General features: G+C 37.4%; 2 protein-coding genes across 3 annotated transcripts in view; one reads left to right on the top strand and one right to left on the bottom strand.

Annotated features, from left to right (window-relative positions):
* Window positions 1-419, top strand: part of LOC138049840 (spectrin beta chain-like) — a 62,666-nt gene extending 62,247 nt beyond the window's left edge. For both annotated transcript variants that reach the window (XM_068896292.1, XM_068896293.1), the window contains one exon: window positions 1-419. This exon is cut by the window's left edge and continues 1,797 nt beyond it. In XM_068896292.1, coding sequence (XP_068752393.1) covers window positions 1-181 — 181 coding nt within the window. In that variant the 3' untranslated portion in view covers window positions 182-419.
* The window catches only part of LOC138049842 (putative leucine-rich repeat-containing protein DDB_G0290503), a 19,954-nt gene extending 1,734 nt beyond the window's left edge, over window positions 1-18,220 (bottom strand). Inside the window, exons 1-17 of the mRNA XM_068896297.1 lie at window positions 18,064-18,220; window positions 17,475-17,670; window positions 16,187-16,337; window positions 15,968-16,047; window positions 14,037-14,718; window positions 12,798-13,029; window positions 11,882-12,208; window positions 11,192-11,380; window positions 10,330-10,397; window positions 8,947-9,090; window positions 7,706-7,863; window positions 6,411-6,599; window positions 4,795-4,855; window positions 4,144-4,201; window positions 3,380-3,466; window positions 3,026-3,176; window positions 1-678 (exon numbers count right to left, since the gene is read on the bottom strand). The exon at window positions 1-678 is cut by the window's left edge and continues 1,734 nt beyond it. Of these exons, the coding sequence (XP_068752398.1) occupies window positions 635-678; window positions 3,026-3,176; window positions 3,380-3,466; window positions 4,144-4,201; window positions 4,795-4,855; window positions 6,411-6,599; window positions 7,706-7,863; window positions 8,947-9,090; window positions 10,330-10,397; window positions 11,192-11,380; window positions 11,882-12,208; window positions 12,798-13,029; window positions 14,037-14,718; window positions 15,968-16,047; window positions 16,187-16,337; window positions 17,475-17,670; window positions 18,064-18,156 (2,910 nt within the window). The 5' untranslated portion in view covers window positions 18,157-18,220 and the 3' untranslated portion in view covers window positions 1-634. The remainder of the gene's footprint in view (window positions 679-3,025; window positions 3,177-3,379; window positions 3,467-4,143; window positions 4,202-4,794; window positions 4,856-6,410; window positions 6,600-7,705; window positions 7,864-8,946; window positions 9,091-10,329; window positions 10,398-11,191; window positions 11,381-11,881; window positions 12,209-12,797; window positions 13,030-14,036; window positions 14,719-15,967; window positions 16,048-16,186; window positions 16,338-17,474; window positions 17,671-18,063) is intronic.
* Window positions 18,221-20,000: the final 1,780 nt, after the last annotated feature.

A 20,000-nucleotide genomic window follows, 5' to 3' on the forward strand; every position in this document is an offset into this window, starting at 1 on the left:
GCCACCTATAAAACCGAAGCCTGTGAATCTTGCTGGTCCGCGGGTAAAATTTACGGGACAACCAGTAGATGTGCCAGGTTCTTTGCGATCAGCGGATGGAACTTCAGAGTCTGCGCATGACGATAAAAAGCAAGAAAAGAGGAAAGGAGTTTTGGGAAATATTTTTAAGAAAAAAAAGTAAATAGAGTGTGAATTTATAGGACTTGGGACTATCCATCGAATTTGTGATCTCAGAATTCACAGGAATGTGACAAAATAAAGTCGCCGTAATTTTTTAATATACATTTTAGCAAAATATAATCATATACAAGTGGACTGTATATACCTATTTAACAGATAAAATTTTCAATATTTAAGGTAAAGTATTTTGTCCTGGTAGCCAATTTTAATGTGCGCAATTAAACTTACATTTTTTTAAACAGTGGAGACTATTCTTTCTCCCTCCTCTAAACAAACCTGGGCACATAACAATTTAGATCATCTTGAAGTAATGATTCTGTGACAGAAACCATCAAAATTCTTTTGAAATTGGTGTCACCAAATGAAACGGTAAGTCAAACTCATGGCATCGAAAGCAACAATAGGTCACACATCGACGCAGGAAAGTGTTTTCTGCACCGGCGCTTGCTTGTCTTTACTCCACAATCTGTTTTACACGGTTTATTTCTTCCTGTAATCTATCTAAAAATCGGTTAAGGGTAAAACGAACTGATTAAATTTTGACAAGAAATGTTTGTTGGTTAGAATGATCCTGGCAGCAAAGTACTGGACTCCAGCACTATATCTACAAACATTTCATACAGCAATCTAATCTCGAGCTCGCGAGAGACCAGGAAGTTCCTCACTGTCACATCAAAAGAAACCACGACGGCTAAGGCGACGAAAACGTCACTTCAAAGTAGTAGTTTTAAAAGCTATTCTAAGTGTTTCACGATGTTTCCACGTTGTTATGTTGTACAATATGGGCGAAGTATGCAATAACCAGATTGGTACGAACGGATTTGAAGCAAAGAGAGAGAAGGAAAGATTCACTGTTGTTTGTCCACGTTGTCGTCAAAACCTGAAATTGGTCATTTTATGTTGTTGTTTTGACGAATACGGGAGAGAAATGTACAAAAATACGTGCAGCACGATCATTGTTTCCATTTTTAACCAATAATATTACTGCTTCTTGACGTTGTCGTTGCTTGGAGTAGGGAATTAGAGAGCTTTAGATTCTAGTACGAGAACGACGACGAGTATAAGATTTTCTCATAAGGCAACAGTGAGCGCGCGCAAACTAGTGTCATTTTGGCGGGAAAAACGTGAAGCCGCCGTCATTTTAGTACGAGGTTTTGCGAAAATGTCGTCGAATCAAAACAAGTCAACAACATGGTAGCAGTTTTAGCTTTTTTGATGAATAAAAAGGCTCAGTTACCAGCCATAAGAATAACTGAGCAACCTATATTGCTAACAAAGAGTAAGATTAAGCGTACGGGTTATAAATTTCCTTAGTATTTTTGCTAAAAACGGGCAGTCAAAACTCGTACTCGTTCTCGTCCTCGTTGTAGAATCTAAAGCCCCGTTCAAACGGTCATGATAGTTGATGATAGTTGATGATAGTTTCAACTATCATTCACTATCATTGACTATCATGTTTGCGATCAAACGGTCCATGATAGTTCATGATAGTTGACGAAATCGCGCAATGTGCTGGCGTAGCTAACTGGTACCTAGTCTCCTACCGCGCGCGATTGTAAACAAACAATGTAAACAATGTAAACAATGTAAACATCCCGATTGTGGTAGTCATCGCAAAAAATGTTCCACAAACATGGCCGTGCCTCGTACTCATCTATTAGGTTGCATATCAAACTACTACTCCACTTCTCGTTGTCTGGTTTTTTAGCTTTTTTAGCTTTTCTCACTTTCTCGCTTTCATCGTCACTGTCGTCCGAATATTCGTCCAAATTATTGTTTTGTTGTTCCTTACAGGACGATGGCAAACTTGCGGTAGCCATATTGCATTGAGCCCGCCTTGGTTACCCCCGCTGACCGAAAAACTATCATGTACTATCATCCGCTTGGTCAAACGGAAAAAACTATCATGAACTATCATGTCGAATTTGAACATGTCCAAACTGCATGATAGTTGATGATAGTTGATGATAGTGAATGATAGTTCGTGTTCAAACGTGCGTGATAGTTGAAACTATCATCAACTATCATCAACTATCATGACCGTTTGAACGGGGCTTAAAGGTCCCTAATTAAGAAACGACGACGGCTACGACTACGACAACGCCATAAAGCAATAACATCATTGGTTAAAAGAGCATTAATAATCGTGCTGCACGTGCAGCACGGATTTTAGCAAGTATCTCAGCGGTCCTCTGCATAACGACGACGTGAAATCACCAAATTTGAAGTTTTGACGACAACGTGAGCATGCAACAGAGAATCCTTCATTCTCTATTTTAACTCTGAAAACGCTCGTACCAATTTATTTTTAGGATACTTCGCCCACATGGTAGGACATGAAAGACATAATAAAGGTGACGTTTTCGTCGACGGTCGCCGTTGTAGATCTTAAATTCCCAAGTTTAAGATCTACGACGCGACGGCAACGAAAACGTCACAAATTATGCATATTTAATGAGCAAAAACAATAGCTTTGCACGCTCTGCACGTGCATTTTTCATTTTTGTACATTTCTTTCACGTTTTCTGCAAATCTACGACGTGAAATTACCAATTCCCAGTGAGAGAACGTGAACACAAGCGAATTTGAATTTTCTGTCGTAGCTTCAACACCGCACCTCCTAATTCAGTTCCTGGAAAGTTACACTAGTTTTTAGAAGTTAGACAAGCCAACGTAATGACGAAAAAGATTAATTAACTTGAAGCTGCAATTTTAAATGACGTTTTCGTTACCGTCGCGTCGCAGATCTTAAACTCCGTATTGCCAAAATAGTACGCCCGAACGTATGTTGGAAGCTTCCTCCTCAACACAAGCACCATCGTTCATTATCAAACTAAGAAAAGGATATCAGCTTCATCAAAATCCTCAACCTCGACTGCAGCTTCCAATCTCGCCTCCAGTTCGTTGAGTTTCTCCAAAAGCTTTGAACTATTCTCTTTATCTTCTTCTAAGACTACCTCACGTGGAGTGATTTGCTGCTTTTTAAAGGTTCTTTCCTATAGTACAGGAGATCAACCAGTATAAGTAGAAGAAGAGGGAGAGCGGGGGTTGGGCGATTATTGGACTTTCTGCTTATTTGGCAAACAGTAAATCAAAAAATAATGCGTCGCAAATAATGGTTACTTTCTTGTGTCTAGTATCCGAGTAGGGAGTGAATGTCAATTATCTGGGCTCTAAAACCTAACAGAGTCTAACTTACCTCTAGGTCTTCTTGATTAACGATTTGACTTTGTTCCACATCTGGCATCGAAATACCGTGTTTTTGACACAAGTCTGAAATTATGTTCTACAACCAAAAAGAAGATAATTCGATCGGACTACTGGTTATGATTGGCAATGGGACTTGTCGAAGGTCAATTGTGTTGGGAATAATAATGACAAAGATTTCGATAGCCATGCAGGAGGGCTCTTTTTTCTTTTTGATGAGACAACCTCGTTCCCAGGGGAAGGGAAGAAGAGACACCCTGGGAATGAGGTTCGGACAGCGACGTACTGGAAGAAACCTCAAAGAGCAAATGATACGCGTATATGCTGATTACTTGGCAGCAGGCAAAGAAAACTGAAAGAGAGTCCCAAGCAGAAGCAGCGTTGAGAACCAACAAACTCAACCCACATAGGACCCGAAATCCTGGAATGAAATCTGAGTCAAATTGGGGAAAGGTAAGTATTAAGCAAAAAGACGCTTTTATGGTGAAGCTATATCGAAGGCGTTGATCGAGGATCGAGCACACGCGTTTATGGGACAGCGGTCGAAGAGTGTCGCACGTCTTATAAGCTACATGTTTTACCAATACAGAAACAAACCTAAACATTCATTAAAGCTAACCTTAGGCCTAAAAACGTTTGCTTAGGTCTAATTGGGTCTGAAGTTAGCTTTAATAAATGTAAGACTGTTTGTCTTGGTTTTCGCTATTTCGTTTCGTTACATTAGAAAATACGCTGACAATCTCATCAATCGCTTACTTGGCAAGTTTTAGCTTCAATTTTCAACAACGTCTTCACAAGACTGTGATCACTGATTCTGAAGTTCAAATAAGAAATGATCAAAAATAAAAATTATGAATTAGCTTATAATAATAGTACTTTTCCCACAAAGTACTCCTCCGTGGCCTTGCCAAAACGGAAACCAACTAACACAGCCGTTCTAAAAAGGTCCCACGTAAAAAGGCTAGTTTATTTATTTACAGCATTATTACAACAGTACAAGCACATACAAGGTAAACTAAACATAGATTAGTAAAGTGTCTAACAATAAAAAAAGAAAAAAAAAACAAGAAAATCTTGCCAATTAATTAATTGGGTTTAGTACCCACTTTTTCTTAACGAAGTCCTTATGAATTTTCCTTTCGATTTCATATTTACGGACACTTTTGGCTCGAAAACCCTGAATTTTGGGTTTAGCTTGACTTTTTCTGCAGTCCCACCAAAATAGTTTTCAAAGGGCACGATTTAGATATTTTTCCAAATATTACATCTTAAGGAGTAAGAAGGATGAAAATCAAAAACATGAAAATCAGTGCTGACACAGTTTCAAACCGGGGTCCCTATACTACCCCGAGCAAAAGGTTAGCAAGATGTTTAGCCCCGCAATTCAATGAACAGCAAACGACAAACCTGTTAATTTTCTCTCGCAGTTGTCGAATGATAAGAGCTGCCTTTTCCACCATGACCAGAGCTAAATACAGGTAGTTAAAAGATTAGCTTGTATTCTATTTTCACAATAGCAAAAACCTGGGAAATCTATTCAGACAAGAACACTTTTAGTGCGTTTCTATTAAAGGGGCTAGGACACGCAATTTCAGGCAATTTCAGCACTGATCGAATGGTCATAGAATTAACTAAAATATCAAAATAACTGTTCAAAACTATAGAAGAACTCTAACAAAACACAGGGAAGCCAAGAAAGGACACTGATGGACAAAACTGGAGAAGATTGAAATGGATTGAATTTGGGTAAATTTGAAAAACGTCGGCCCACCTTTTTTCAAATTTATATCAGTCTATATCAAAATGTCATTTACAAAGCTGGAAAATCATTCTCAGTTGTTATGTGGCCGTGATTTTGCAAATGAAAGACTCTCGCTCTGCCAATTTGACGTTTAGAGCTCATAATTAACAAAATTAAACAAAATTACTTGAAATAGCGTGACCTAGCCCCTTTAAGACTAAATTGTCAGGCGTGACCTGATTTCTTCCTTTTGAATGGGTCACTTGCCTACCAAGGCGCCTCCAATATGGCCATTTTTTGCTTTTATTACAGAGTACGCGTCGCGTTTTACGGCGACAAACCGCAAACGTTATGCTGAAGTTGCGTTTTGGCTAAAATCAAAGAAACGTGTGATTTTAGTTCATTTCTCGCCTGTCAGTATCTTCAGATTTCGAGCAGCTTCTCAAATTTTCATGCTTTCTGTTATCAAGCAACAGTTTGCCGTTCCGACGTAAACCGACGTAGAGCAGTTTTCAAATGACTGTCGAAATTAAATACGCGATGGCATTAGGTACGCTTCGTGATTGGTTTAAAAATCTCGCGCTAGTTTATCAGCCAATGAAAAGGAAAGCCAAAACTAATCACTACTTGCAAGCCCGATTTTTCCCGCCCTTTGAGCAAGTTGCATTGAATTGTTACGAATTTGGATTGGTTCATTGCTCTGATTGTACCAGCTGCTGTGATTGGTCGAAGTAATTACTTTGGAATTTGTTTTTTTCCTTTGTTACTTCCAGGTTGTTTTACGACTCTCAAATGAAGGCCGCTCTATGTGCAGATCCCGGATGAGCGCTCGCGCATTTTTTTTCCCCCCATTTACTTTCTTGTTTCTTATAGCTTGTTCTTACCAAGAAATGGCGGCCGCCCGACTTTCGGCCGATGTTAGAAAGGTTTTAAAAGAGAAGCAAAGAAAAGAAAAAACAATCCGACCTTAATTAGCCCCTGAGCATCCCATAATGTCTTTTCAAACACTAGAAATCAAAATGGCCTCCATACAATGAAACACGATTGATTTGCGAAGTTCCTGTTAGTCATGTTTTTTTTTACTTGCCCTCACTCTTCCGAGGAAAATCAAATTGTATCCTCTATTTTTCGGTAAATAAACGAAAGGAAGGCTACTTAAAATGTCTTACCCGGACAACTCACTTCATTAACCTAGTTGTGCCAAAGTTAGTGCTTTTGAAATCCCAAAAAGGTTCCGTTCAATCTCGTAAAATGTCGGAGACAAAAAAATGACAATATTTACCAGCAAGACTATCCTGTTCGCCGATTTGCTTGTCTAATTCATTGCTCTCTTGCTCATATTCCTCCAGTGATTTCTTATCCTCGACTATTTGTTTCAAAGAAGACTCAAGCTCATCTTGACCTTTGACACCCTCTTGGTGCAGCGCTTCTCGTTCCTCCTTCAGCCGTTTAGCTTCCTTGAAATTTCTTTCTACAAATTATAAAGAAGGACAGCTCGAGCGAACCGGCACGTTTTTGTCGTCAAGACTCACGCAAGCTAAGTATCATTTCTTTATTTAACAGACCGGTTGCGTGTTTCATTTTTAAGAAATGCTATGATCCTCGCAGTTATGAACACAATTTTTGCAATTGCGTAAAGAAGCCATTTCATATATCATTTCATCGTTGATTCATTCCTTACGGGAACATTGGAACCCACAAATGACCAGGTCCCAACGTCAGTGGCTTCACAGCTCAGTTGATTAGAGCGTCGCACCGGTATCGCAATTGCAAAAATTGTGTTCATAACTGCGAGGATCATAGCTTCCTTCACTAGATTTCATATCCGCAGTTCATATATGATCTATTTCATATATCATTTCATCGTTGTTTCATTTTTATAACTTTTTTAATGTCATGCTATATTTATTAATATTTGTATTATCTACATAGGCTTTTTCCTGCGTGCTTTACAAACTGTCTTATACAATAGATATTTATTCTAATTACTCAGTTGTAAAGTTTGTATTGTATGATAGATATTTATTAACTCCTAGTATAGTAAGCACTGATTTAGGAAAATGTTCTTAAAACGAATTAATGGATTCTGAAATGACCACTGCAAGCGAAAGTATCACGCTTGCAATTAATGGTTCTGATTGGGTGATTATGGCGCTTCTTCTTCTGCAAAATTATGTCATAAACGAGCAGTTCTGATCCGCAACACAACGATCATTCACGTCAGTCGCGCTTTAACTCAAGAACTTGAAGCACTACGACTCTGTATAAGATCTTGAAAAGATAATTTAGAAAGAAAACATGAGAACAATTGACAGGTATGTAGGCTAGGCAAGTAAACTTCTACTTGAAAGAGACCAGTCTTAGTCCTATGTGACATTTCACTACATATTTTCTACCCTTTCCATCATGGAGGCCTAAAAGTTTTCACTCTGAATAGGCCACAACATTCCACGCAACAACAAAAAAACAACTTGTGCCCGCACAACTCTCTGCGAACAGTCATCTGCACAGTGTTCTAAATTTAAAATTCCGCGAAAAATGCTACGTGCAATGTACCATTGCCATGGGAAATCCTACCTTGTTTCGCGATCTCCTTCGCGGCGTCCAGGTCAAAAATCTGAGATTCGGTCAGGTTCAGACGTTTCCGCAGAGTATCAGCACTTCTCTGCCTCATTTGGATTTTGTTTGACAGACTCTTTATCTGTTGGGATACTGCTTTCTGCTTTGCTTGAAGACTGAAATGAGAAATGAGGTAAAAAAGTTTTAAACCACTGCGTTTGACACAAATCGCTTTCCATTTGACAGAACTGACTGGCCAAACCGGGCATTTGGAAGGGCTCACTCTACAACGCCTTCAAATTAACACACTTCGAGGAAGATATATACTCCTCCAGAAGAATACGAGAGATTATCACGCAAGTGTTCCTTCAAATTGTTGCATTTTCTTTGCAAACTGACGGGTCTGGCCGGCCAGTTCTGACAAAAAGAAAGCGCCCAAAATCAAGCTGGTCTGATCTCTGGTGGTGAGATGATTTTTTCCCCCGTTTCTCGCACCGAGCTTCGAAATTTTTCGGGGGTATCTCGATGCCTTCCTCTTTTATCATCGAAAGGAAAAAATAATCATCTCATGCGCAGCTACTGAAAAAAGTAGTTAGCAATTTCACAAACGGAGGGATGGCCTGAAGCTCATACCGGATACCAGGCGTTGCATTAATACTTCAAAAAAGTACGATCAACCTGATAAATGACTTATTTATTAAGACAGTTCCTGACAGTTAATGCCCCGTTGGCACGAATTTCGAAGAAATTAAAAGTTATCTTTGACAAATTTCATGAATAATTTCTTGGTGATTGTAACGTTGACGCTTCATCTTCGTAATCACTATCCTGTCAGGCTTTTTCTACACAATACCTCACCCTCCATATTTCTGTACAGAGTTTGTTTTTATCCGTAATTCGGAGTTGTTTGTCCGCTGAAAAGCCATATAACGTTTGTAAGCACCATTTCAATTCTCATTTTGCTGATTTGTCGATGTTTGTTCGCTTGTTAATTTATGTCAGCAGCCATTTATAAAAATTATTTCAACTTAAAATTCAGTTAAATATTTAGAACACATCGGGTTTCTTGGTCTCAATACTGGTATTTTCACAACTTCAGCAGAGGTCATGTGAAGAACTACATGTAAGTATTCATACAGGTCTCCCTCAGATTGATTGATTGATTCATTGACAAATTCAGTGATTGATTCAATGATTGAAACATTAATTCATTCACTGTTTCCTTCATTTATTCATTTTATATAACAAAGTTCTGTCACCTTGTCAGCTTGGAGTCTGTGACAAAACTAAAATGTTCCATGCTGAAAAATTCCTGAACAAAGGACTGCTCCCTGTCTAACTCTTTGAGAATATCTTTGAATTTAATTAGCTCTTGAGAAGCAGTGGAGAGAACACCAGTTAACCTACGAAATGAGAACAAAGAGGGACTTATCTTTCCTCTTATTAGATAACTGGTTTTGGTGCTGTGGTGAGAGCACTTGTCTCCAGGCACTGTGGCCCAGGTTTGGGTAATCATGAACAAGAGCTCCCCCGCAGCAACTGTCGGTCGGCTGTTGGCCAACTGTCTACTGGCAAGTTACCAACAGATAACCGACAGCATACACCTTATTCCAAAATGGCCCCTGATTTATGCGGATACAAATTGGCCCTTGTTGCCTCGTTCAAGGTAAAATATTCTTTTGAATTTTAAGCTTAAGAACGAGGCATCAAGGGCTTATTTGAATAAAAACAAAAGAACATTTAAATGGCGGCCATTTTGGAATAAGGTGTATATTGACAGCCTACCAACAATCCTTGCAAACAAAAAGGAAAACACAACTGCTTTGAGTGGGCCTACAATTATAATACTTCATGCTGTTTTCTTTCATGACTGTTTTGAATCACCCTATCATTGGCTTTTTAAACTGCGTCATGATAATTATGTTCCATTGAGTTTGTTGGTTGTCTACTCTGTTCCTAGAGGTTTTTCTCTAAGTACATGTACTTTGATTCACCCCTCTCATTAAAAAACAACTTTGATTTCCTCTGCTTGAATTTAAGGTGACACAATTAGAATTACAGTCTTCCCAACTGGTAGAGCACTTGTGCTCCCCTAAATAAGATTGAGCCTTAAATTAAAATAATGATCATTGTTGTTGCACATTTACAAAGACAATAATATTGGTATTACAAAACTGGTTTGTTTACCATGCAAGTGGGTTTCAACACGACACCAGAAGGTTACATGGACCCTTCCCCAATATCTAAGAGACAAAATGTTTCCTCAGTATTCTACATGCAGCTGTGTCCATTAAAGCTGTTTTAGAATGACATCCACCTGTATCTACATTCATGTATATTAGTGGTTATTATTCTTATTCTTCCTTGTCTTACTTGTTGTTGTTGTTGTCCAGAGTAAATTATTAGCTTTTGGTTTACAGCACTTAATAATTTTTCCAATATTAGAAAAAACTTTTAATGGGGACATAGTTTTTCAGTGAGTGATTAACCCATTGACTCCCAGCGGTTCCCCATTGACGATTAAAATCTTGCCGGTTTAGGCCGGTTTGGAAGTCAAAGGGTTAAGTGCATTGATGCTTGCATTTCAATGCTTCAAAAATTCTGATAATCAACCAGAAGCAAGTGTTTCAGTGATCACTTACTCTTTCTCCTTCACACTAAGTTCTGCTGTTTTTTCATCATAGTGTTTCTGGTTTGACAACAAAGAGTCCTAAAAACAAGAGAAAAAACTGCATTAGGGAGTGGGTTCTCTAAAATGAAAAATTTTCCTTTTTCCTAACCTGTCCCATAGACCATATTCATAAATGGTGGCCAAGAAATTATTCTTTTGTCTTTATGCTAATCATCCTGACTAGCCTTGTTTGCAAAAGAATTTTTGCTCCAAAGTGAGGCTAGTAAGGATTTAGCACAAAGACAAAACAACTACATGTATTTTTGGATGCCATTTATGAATATGGTCCATAGGCATTTTTAAAGGAGACTTTTTTTATCCTTGTGCCCCAAAATGCCTGCAAAGAAAACACAGGTTTGCTTGTCCTTGCTTGCCCGATAAAACACTGCTGCTCATTTTTTAAACATTACTTAACAAACATACTGCTGATAAACATTTACTTTACAACACCAGCAAGTCGTAGCGGACTGTAAAGAAGGAGAGAACCAAGACTCTAGAAGGTAGGGTTAATAATAATATTAAGAGGTCAATAATAATATTATTATTTGTTCAGTTTGGCATATTATCAGGCAAATAAATGCCTTGCTAGGTACTGGTTCTTAAAGTAATTGTCTCTTTAAATGTCTGTCTTGCAATGGTAAGGAAGAAACAAAATATTCTTATAGCTGATTTAAGTTTATAAAAGAGTGTGAAAGCTACCCAATCAGAAATCAATGCTTTTTTTGGTCAGGTAATGTAAAGTAGTTGGTTTTTTAAATACAGAGGATTGTATGGCAACACAGGTCAAGAGATAGTAATTATTATAATTTATTTTGGTGTGTCATTTAACTCACCAATTCTTCCTCCAGCGACTTCTCCCTTGCTTCTATTTCATGTTGCTGTTTATCAAGCCTGCTCTGTTGAGTACTGAACGTCATTTGAACTGATTTAATCTTGTTCTCTTCCAGTTGAATAGCTTCAGTAAACTTGGCCTCCTTATCCTTTAACATAGCTAGCTTTGCTTCCAGTTCTACTATTTCATCCTTCAAAAAAAGAGGAATAAAATTGTGGATTTCCCTATTAAAGACAAAAATTTTAATTATATCATACATACATTACCTGTAAGTTGTCCTTTTAAAACGTACACATGTATATCAAAGGAATATCCACCATTAACATCATAGCATGTTCTTCACGACAGTGAGCTTTCCGTGTAACAGAAAATTCAGTAAAATTGTTTTATTTTGTGTATTCAATTTTCTTTATTTCTATCCTAGCCCACTTCCTACATATATTTCCTAAATTTCAAATTGTGAAGTGGCCAATAAGAAAACGCTGTTACATTTTGCACAAGAGAATTCTGAAAGTGTTAATTTGGGAATTTTTGTTTTAATGGAAAGAGAGCTTAGTTGCTCCAATCTTTGGCAGAAAATTTTTTTTCCACGCCGTCATCATCTTTACTCAAGTTCCTTATCATCTCTGTCACCATAGGAAGTCAGTCTTTCTTTTTAGCTTCTATACTTGGAAGTAAAATTATTCCTTACTTGAAGTGACCCTCTCTCTCTCACAAGTTCATCTTTTCTTATTTGAAACTCCTTCGTTTGCTCTAAAATATCTTTGCTTAATTCCATATTCTCTGCTTCCATGTGTTCCTTGTCAAGCTTCAAGTGATCCTTAGCTCTTTCTAGTCTCTGTCTATCAGCACTCAAGCACTGCTTTTCCCTCACACTCCAAGTAGACATAATTTCCAAGTGACTTGTTAAACACTCTTGCTGTTCCTCGTGTAATTGTTCCAGTGTGCACTGACTGTCTCTGTAAATTTCAACTTCTCTTTTAGCTATTTCTGCTCTTAGCTTTAGAAGCCTTCCAACCTTTCAAGAAAAAAACAAGAGAAAAATGGCATAAGAGTCTGTTGATAACACCTGCATGATGATGCAGTGATTGCCATAGTTGTCAGTTGTCTTGTGCCACAAACAGTGGTTTAGGCTCTGGAGATTTGGGCCATATTGTCCACTTTACCTCATACAGGAGAGGCATAACATAACATACATACAATGTAATTATACTGCTGCAGACAAAGGCGACTGGCTCTTGTCTTTACTGACCTCTCTGCTTCTCTGCTCTGCCACTTTTTCTACATGTTTTCCTGAATACATGCACCTTGTTGACCTTTTCCAGCTATCTACTCGATTAGATGTAGCTATTTGGATGGTCTAAGCTTCTTGCTGCAATATTTTAAAATTCTAATTCTGAATTATCACCTCAAATAACTATTGTTTTTTTAACTGTAATTTCTTCCATTTTGCAAACTTAATAGGCAATTAAGTTAAATAAATAATAAGTTCTGTAGTTGTTGTTGTTGTTGTTGTTGTTGTTTATGGGGACTTTTCCAGCGTCTCAAAGTTATTCCCCACCCCCCTTCCATTTGTAATAATCTGGAGTAATCCTACAGCTCTTTACCTTATCGTCATTTGCTGGCAATCTGTAACGAGAGGATTCTAAATCTTCTTTGAGCTGATCAATTCTACTGCTAATTTTCTCAGCCAAATCATAGTTGTCAGTTGCCAGAGCTTGACTTTCCTCCTTTTGGAGTTCTGTAACTTGTTGCTTTTTCTTATGCTCATCACTCTCTGTCTCTGAGTAAAACTTGAGCACCTCTTCCTCAAAGCTTATAAGGGATCTTTTGTCCTCACTGAAAGGAAAAACAATAAATAATCAACAACAAATTCATTTACTTGAATAAATAAATAAATAAATAAATAATAGAGCGGTTTTCAAATGAGTGTCGTAAAACCAAAACCAAAGTAATTACTTTGGCCGATCAAAAAGGGCAGAGACAATCCAGTAAACCAATCAAAACTCAAAGTAATTACACATAGCCAACACAAAGTGCAGGAAAATGAGCAAGCACAAACCACGGTTGGTTTTGGTTTCACTTCTGATTGGTTGAAAAAGTGGTGCGAGAACTTTGAACCAATCACTGAGTGAAGTAATGCAAAACCAAAGTAATTCGCTAATTACTTTCGACACTCAATTAAAAACCGCTCTAATAATAATTATTATTATTGTATTTATTCCATGGAAAGAAACAATTAAGGTTCCCAGAAAAAAGCCAGAAAATCTGTTGATAATGGCAAGCCTTTTAAAGAGCAAACCCCTCACTGCTCTACCAGTTGAGCTATCAAGCATCTGGAAGCTGGTCATTATGTGAGTTTTTTTCCAGGCTTTCCTTTCGTTTCTGCTCAAGTAGCGTTAATTAATTATTGCAATGATCAGCATCTTAACTTGATTCTCTCCACAGTTCAAGTGTACATGTATATGGCTTTCATATATATTAACTTTCGTTAAAACGTTTTTGTCACGTTTTTTTTGTCATTATTTTGCAAGAATGATTTGTGATAATGACAATAATAATGAAAGCAAAATTACTGTGCAATAAAAAGAATAGTATTTTTTGTTTGTTTTTCTTGAAACATCAAGGAGCTCTGCAAATGTTCAGAGAGAAAGTGTCTCATATAGTCTTTGCCTAAAACTAGACAATGTCCAACTATATCTTGTGGTGACATTTCATACTGAAAACCAATTTTAAAATAATCCAAGACTTGATATTTTCCAGAAACTTTCTGGCGACCCTCGCCCTCGGAACAAGTCATGAACACAAAAGATACTGTAGTTATGCTTAAAACAGGTTTTCCTAACCTTAAAGATGCCAGCTGTAAGTCAATTGATTGCAATATGGTGCTAAGTTTGTTTGTGCTGCTGAAGCTAGTATAGTTGCCTTCATCACAACAAGACACACTTAATACAGGTGCCTCCACACAGGTGGCACATCCATGGTTATCCACTAACTGTGGTGCACATAGTTCCTGCTTGAGATCAGCTTCATTTAACTCAAGGTCAGTTTGCAATTCTACAATTTGTCTGTCAAACCCATCATGAGCAACATTGTCACTTACGGAGGAAGCACCATCCAACATAACATATGATTCCAGAGGATGGTTAAGCACGTCAGAAAAATTGGTATCAAGTTCTGAACAGCAATCAGTTTCCTCACATTCCTGAGGCATAGAGTTCTCAAAGTTTTTGTCAGATCTCTCTGGTCCTGAATCATCATTTTGACATCCAGTTCCAATGCTAAAAGTGTCTATAACCTCCTCCAGGTTGTTATAACTGTCGCCTTGATTTTGAATATCTAAATCCAAATCATCTGTTGTGGATCCTTCACTTAACATTTCTACAAAGCTGCTGGTAACCACAGATCTCTCATGATCTTGGTTCACGTTTTCTTCTGATGATGATGGTGTTCCTATTGAGTACAATGGAGTCGGAGGTGAAGAGATGGAGACATGATCTTGCAGACTAATTTTAGTATTTCCAGCAACTGCAAAGTAGGGTAAGAAAGGACAAATATTTTAGCTCAACTGTATGATCCTTTGACATGGAACTTCCAGATAAATAAGTGTAGTGGTTTATTATATTCACAGGAGAATGTGTCCATAAAGTTAATAACTTCACAGAGGCTCTCCGTGTTAACTGTATTAAGTCTTTAAGTCTACATACAGTTAACACTTTGAGCCATAAAGTGAGATTGGATGACAAAGTAACACATGGACAGGAATTTTATGGTTTCAAGTAAAAGTGGAGACAAAGCCCTAATAAGCAACCAGGTAACCAAATGAAAAGGATGTTATGAAGGTATCCTCTCTAAGGCATTATAGAAAAGAATACCGTATTTACTTGATTAAACACTGCGGCGTATATTAAATTTTGAGCATGTCCGATGCAGTGTTTATTCAAGGGAGGCGTTTATTCAAGGACAGCGATTATTTCAAAATCATATTTCTTAAATCACGGACGACAATTACAGTAGATCATTTGTAAATATTATTTAAAACAGAAACCTGTTTCAAGTTCCAATGTCTTGCTTTTATGAGTTAGAACAGTAATTACTGTCAAATCAATGCTTAGAAAATTAAACATGTACTTGTTTTTTTCTTACAATCCTCAAATAAATGTGGTATTCTTCTGATTGGGTGAGGCATTTATTCGAGGGCGGGGTTTATTGGTTCTTTTCCTTCCATCTGCAGTGTTTAATCGAGTAAACACAGTAGCTTTCTTATTTTTAATTGAAATAATAATAATTATTCTTTACCTCCAGATGAAAGGGTAGCTTAAGGGGGCATTAATTACCCATTGCTCTGGGTAAAATTTTTTCCCTTTGCACAACCTTGATACACTAAATTATCATAATGGAAACATTACCTCATGTCTTTTGGGCATGTCCAGTTAAGTGTGACTTACAGAACAGAGCTCATTTACTCAATTACTGATAGTACTAGATCCCTAGACAACTTTTTCAAATATTATAGTTATTCCACAAAATTGGGATTGAATTAAGAGCAATAAAATAATGGTACATAACTTCTTCAAACCATTCTTATAGGTTAAAAAATGAAGGCAATAATTATTAATAACAGACAAGCTAAAATCTAGTGGTCCTTAATTTTTGCGTTCAAACCTACGGGGAGTTTTTTTTAGAAATTATGCATTATGTATTGCTCTGAACTCGGCCTTCGGAAAAAATGTCTTCATAGTCAAAGAAATAGCAGTTTTTAGACAACTCTCTCAACCTTCTTTGGCAGCATCTTCTTGTTCTGCATTTTTGCAAGACTTCTCTTCAGTCACATCAGAAGTCTTTCCACCAAGGTTACTAAATGGAACAAGTAATAAAAGTTGTCAAGTACATGTACTTGGATTACTGGTAAAAAACAAAAGATGTCTACCCAATGATGACAAAGTAAAGAATAGTCATGATATGAGTACAATAATATTAATTATACTATATTTACCAAGTAGCCTTAGCTTCAGGCTGTCTTGCATACCCAGGCCTGACAATATGCCGAGTTCTTTTCTTCTTTGGTGCCACTTCATTAAATTGTTGTGAAATGTTGATTGGTATGGGCTGAATTGGTTCAGGCAGGAGTTTTGAATCTGGATTGGCTGAAAGAAAACAGACAAGACACTAAGTCTGTTCACCTGTGAGAGGATCTTCAACCAACAATGCAATGGAATCTTGGCAACATCACAAACCCACAACCATAAAAAGAGACTTTTGAAGGACATAAATGAGCATTTCATTTTTGATCTCAAAACAATTGTCACTAGTTTTAGGGCCACTAGTTTGTTAGTATTTATATGCTATTTTGTGCTACCCTCGCTGAATAAAGACTTTACTATACCAAACTGTGCCAACAAAAATGTGCTGTAGTATCTGTATCATTTGAAAAACCTCATCCACAGTATTCTGTCGGCAAGTTCATAACAGTGTTGCAAAAATATTTCTGATTTAACTCTCTTGCCTTAAAAAAATACTTCGGCAAATGAGTAAAACATGTTTTGACATAATCAACAAGACAAGAGGCCAACCTAAGTCAAAGGCAACCCAAAGGGGTGGTGGACAAAACACTGACCCCCAGTCCATGGTCTACCCAAATGGACTACCCTAAAAATACTATTTCAAATGAGTACTGTTGATCTATGTGTAAGCAGCATCTCAAATAGTGCTTACTTAAGACTCAACACCCATTTTAAACAGCATTGTTCAACAGTATTTAAGTCTAAGCACTGCACCCATTTTAAAAAGGTTAGCTTTCGATTATTGTTGTGATGGCTGATTACTTCATGTACGCTAAGTGAAGTGAAATTATCAAGGTAAGTGCAATGTAAGTATTAAAATCAATTCAGTTCTTTCAATAGCACTCATTTGAAATGGTATTTTTAAGAGTTAGTCCATTTTAGGGTAGTACATTTGGGTAGTCCATGGACTAGGGGTCAGTGTTTTGTTCACCACTACCCAAAGGCTCCTTTTTCTTTAACTTTTACCAAAACTTACACTAGGGGTGGGGACTACTCCAATCCCATTGCATGCACAACTTGTCCCCAGTGATACTGGTACTCATTTTACCCACCGCAAACGGATGGAAAGCTGAGTGAGCTTTAGAGTGCAGTAGATGGTATTCGAACTCGGAGCGCTGAGATGCGGTTTGCTCACGATATCCCCTACACTACGTGCGCTCCTAATCAAAGGTGTATGTATCACACTCTTATTACTCTTGCGGGCAAGTTTCAGGAGGTTACCATGGAAATTAATGACATCTGGTACAGTTGCCTGGGATGTTTCAGTTGGAGCACTTTGCTCTTTTGATGACATTAATAATTCAGAGTGACCCATCAAGGTTAGGTCTTTGCTGGCTGTGGTTGAAGGAAGAGTTGTAAATGTCATCCCACTGAACAAAGATGTGCCCACATCACTGCAGCTTTTGGTGTGTTGGCCCTATTGAGATTGAAGAGAAATTAATGGAAACGTTTCAGTCAATAGTAAGACTAATATTGTCTGAAAAAAACTACAATGAAAAGGCACTGTGGTGATTTTTATTTCGTCAAGAAATTCTACTGCGACTATCCGCAATTAGAATTGTAATAAGCATCTTGCTTGTTTGCTCTCTGATCCTCTGATATTTAATCTTTACTTAGAAGAATTCATCAGGCATTTCCAACTTTAGTATCTCCAAAATAATAGTGAATTTAATTCCATATGTAAAACATCTGTCTATGGGTTCGACAGTTTCATCTGTAGACGTTCCATTGAAAGATAATAAGGTCTAAAATCTTAATAATCGCCCAGGGGCCGGTGAGTTACGCTCGCCCAAAGGCTTTAAATACTCACCAAAGCCTCTTGAATATTTTCTCCAGATCTCTGAGATGTTCCTTTTTCTGACGAAGAAGCCTTTGATCGCCTTGATCGACTAAAAAACGACATATTCAAACATAAAATTTGTAACTTTCAGTTTGTTGTTTGTCCGCCATATTGGAAAAATGTTTATGAACCCGCAGTATTGAACCGCTGATTGTACTAGTCCCAGTCTCTTTTGTTTCTCTGAGACTTTTCCTTAGTCCCTTTGCAAGTCAGAACTGTTTTTGCAGGCTTATTTGTTATAACATTTGCTCATGCTTGATTTTACTCTGTTTTTGAACATGTTTTTTAAGTTTTTTCAAGGAAGATTCTAAGTTTGGTCTAAGATCCATGTTAACTTTTCCTTTTTTCCATTTTTTTCAGTTTTTTCGTTCAATGTAAAACGAAGGTTATCTTCTGTGAAATTTCTTTTCCGTGATATTTTCAAATTTTCGCGTGGAAAATAGGAAAAAACTAAAGAAAGGTTAAGAGGGAGTGATTTCCGGATTGCTTTTAAACGGCTTTGGATTGTAAATAAATTTGTGATAATTTACGATGTTTTGATAGATTTGACTAAAAGTATCAGATTAGAAAATATTTGTACACTAAAAGATGATTAATGATCTTGAAAATTTCCGGAATTTAGAGAGTTTTTTGGTCCTCTAAAAGGTTTTCACACTTGACAATGTTTTTGCTGGAGATTTGCGCTTTTCAATTCATGACTTTCATTTCCCCAGTAAGCCATATTTAGTAGATCTTTGAATTTTACCGCTTTATTTTTTCCTTTTCTTTCTGTCCAAGATCTTAAATAGCTCAAAACGTTTCTCCAGGATAACACAACGTTTCGCAAGGATTCCGGGTGTAGAGTGAAGAGATAGGAGTTTTAAATTCGCTTTCGGCGATTGTGACCACCCGGTGAGAAAAGGAAGAAAGTTCCGCCCAAGTGGGTGTGATGTTTTTAGCCTCCCAAATACAACGTGTATTCAAAATTCGAAAGTATCTCACGAACTGTTGTGGCACCTGCTTTATCTAAAAGAGAAAAATTTTATCCGCAGTAAATTTAGTTTAATATCCGCAGTAACTAAGTAAACTTCGTTATTAAGTTTAAAATATTAATTTATGTCATGTGATAAAAAACTATATTTTATACGTTAATGTTTTATTTTTGGTATCAGACCAGTTGCCAGACAATCCCAATGTTCTTATTCTTCCGCGTGGAGTTAATGTTTTCAGTCGACTGTCACAATTTTTCGCCCTCGCGGGCATCGATTCGATTGACTCTTTGTGCTACAGCTGACTCTTCTCGTTTAGTATCCTTTCTGGGGCGCTTATATTCTGTTCGGATTGCGAGAAAACCACGCGTGTCTTCGTTAGTTACTTTTTATTCCTTTTGGAGTCTGTCAGTCTCACTTAACAACAGAATAGAAGCGAATAACGATAACTTGTTTATCATAACTACCACTATGTTTTTTAGAGGCTTTCTGCATGAGTGAACGTGACGACTCGTCCAGTTGGTTTTTTACCCTTAGGCCATGGAAGTCGTACATTCCTGTTTTTCCGCCATGTTTTTTTCTTGTACTATTTGATCAGATTCTTATCTCTTGTTGCGGAAACTTATCAGCACAATAGCCATTTACAATTTTCAAACCAAAAAGGTTTATGCTGAGATAAAGAAGAGATCATCGGAAATGAATTGTCTAGACGACAAGTACAAGATGACCTCAGAGTTTATTTCTGAAGATATTTTGATTTTTGCGCTGCTCCGACCTTTGTTATGTGATTCTGCAACCCTTTCCTGTGTTGTTAGAGTCTGAAATTTTTTGAAATGATTGGATGTCTTATTCCTTTCACTGATGACTCCGTGAGTCCTCGAAGAAGGAAAAATGTGGAGAGTGTATGAGAACACCTCTCTAGAGCCCTTGTCTCTTTGG

This window comes from Montipora capricornis, chromosome 5 (genome assembly GCF_036669925.1).
Source record: "Montipora capricornis isolate CH-2021 chromosome 5, ASM3666992v2, whole genome shotgun sequence".
In the NCBI taxonomy this organism is placed as follows: domain Eukaryota; kingdom Metazoa; phylum Cnidaria; class Anthozoa; order Scleractinia; family Acroporidae; genus Montipora; species Montipora capricornis.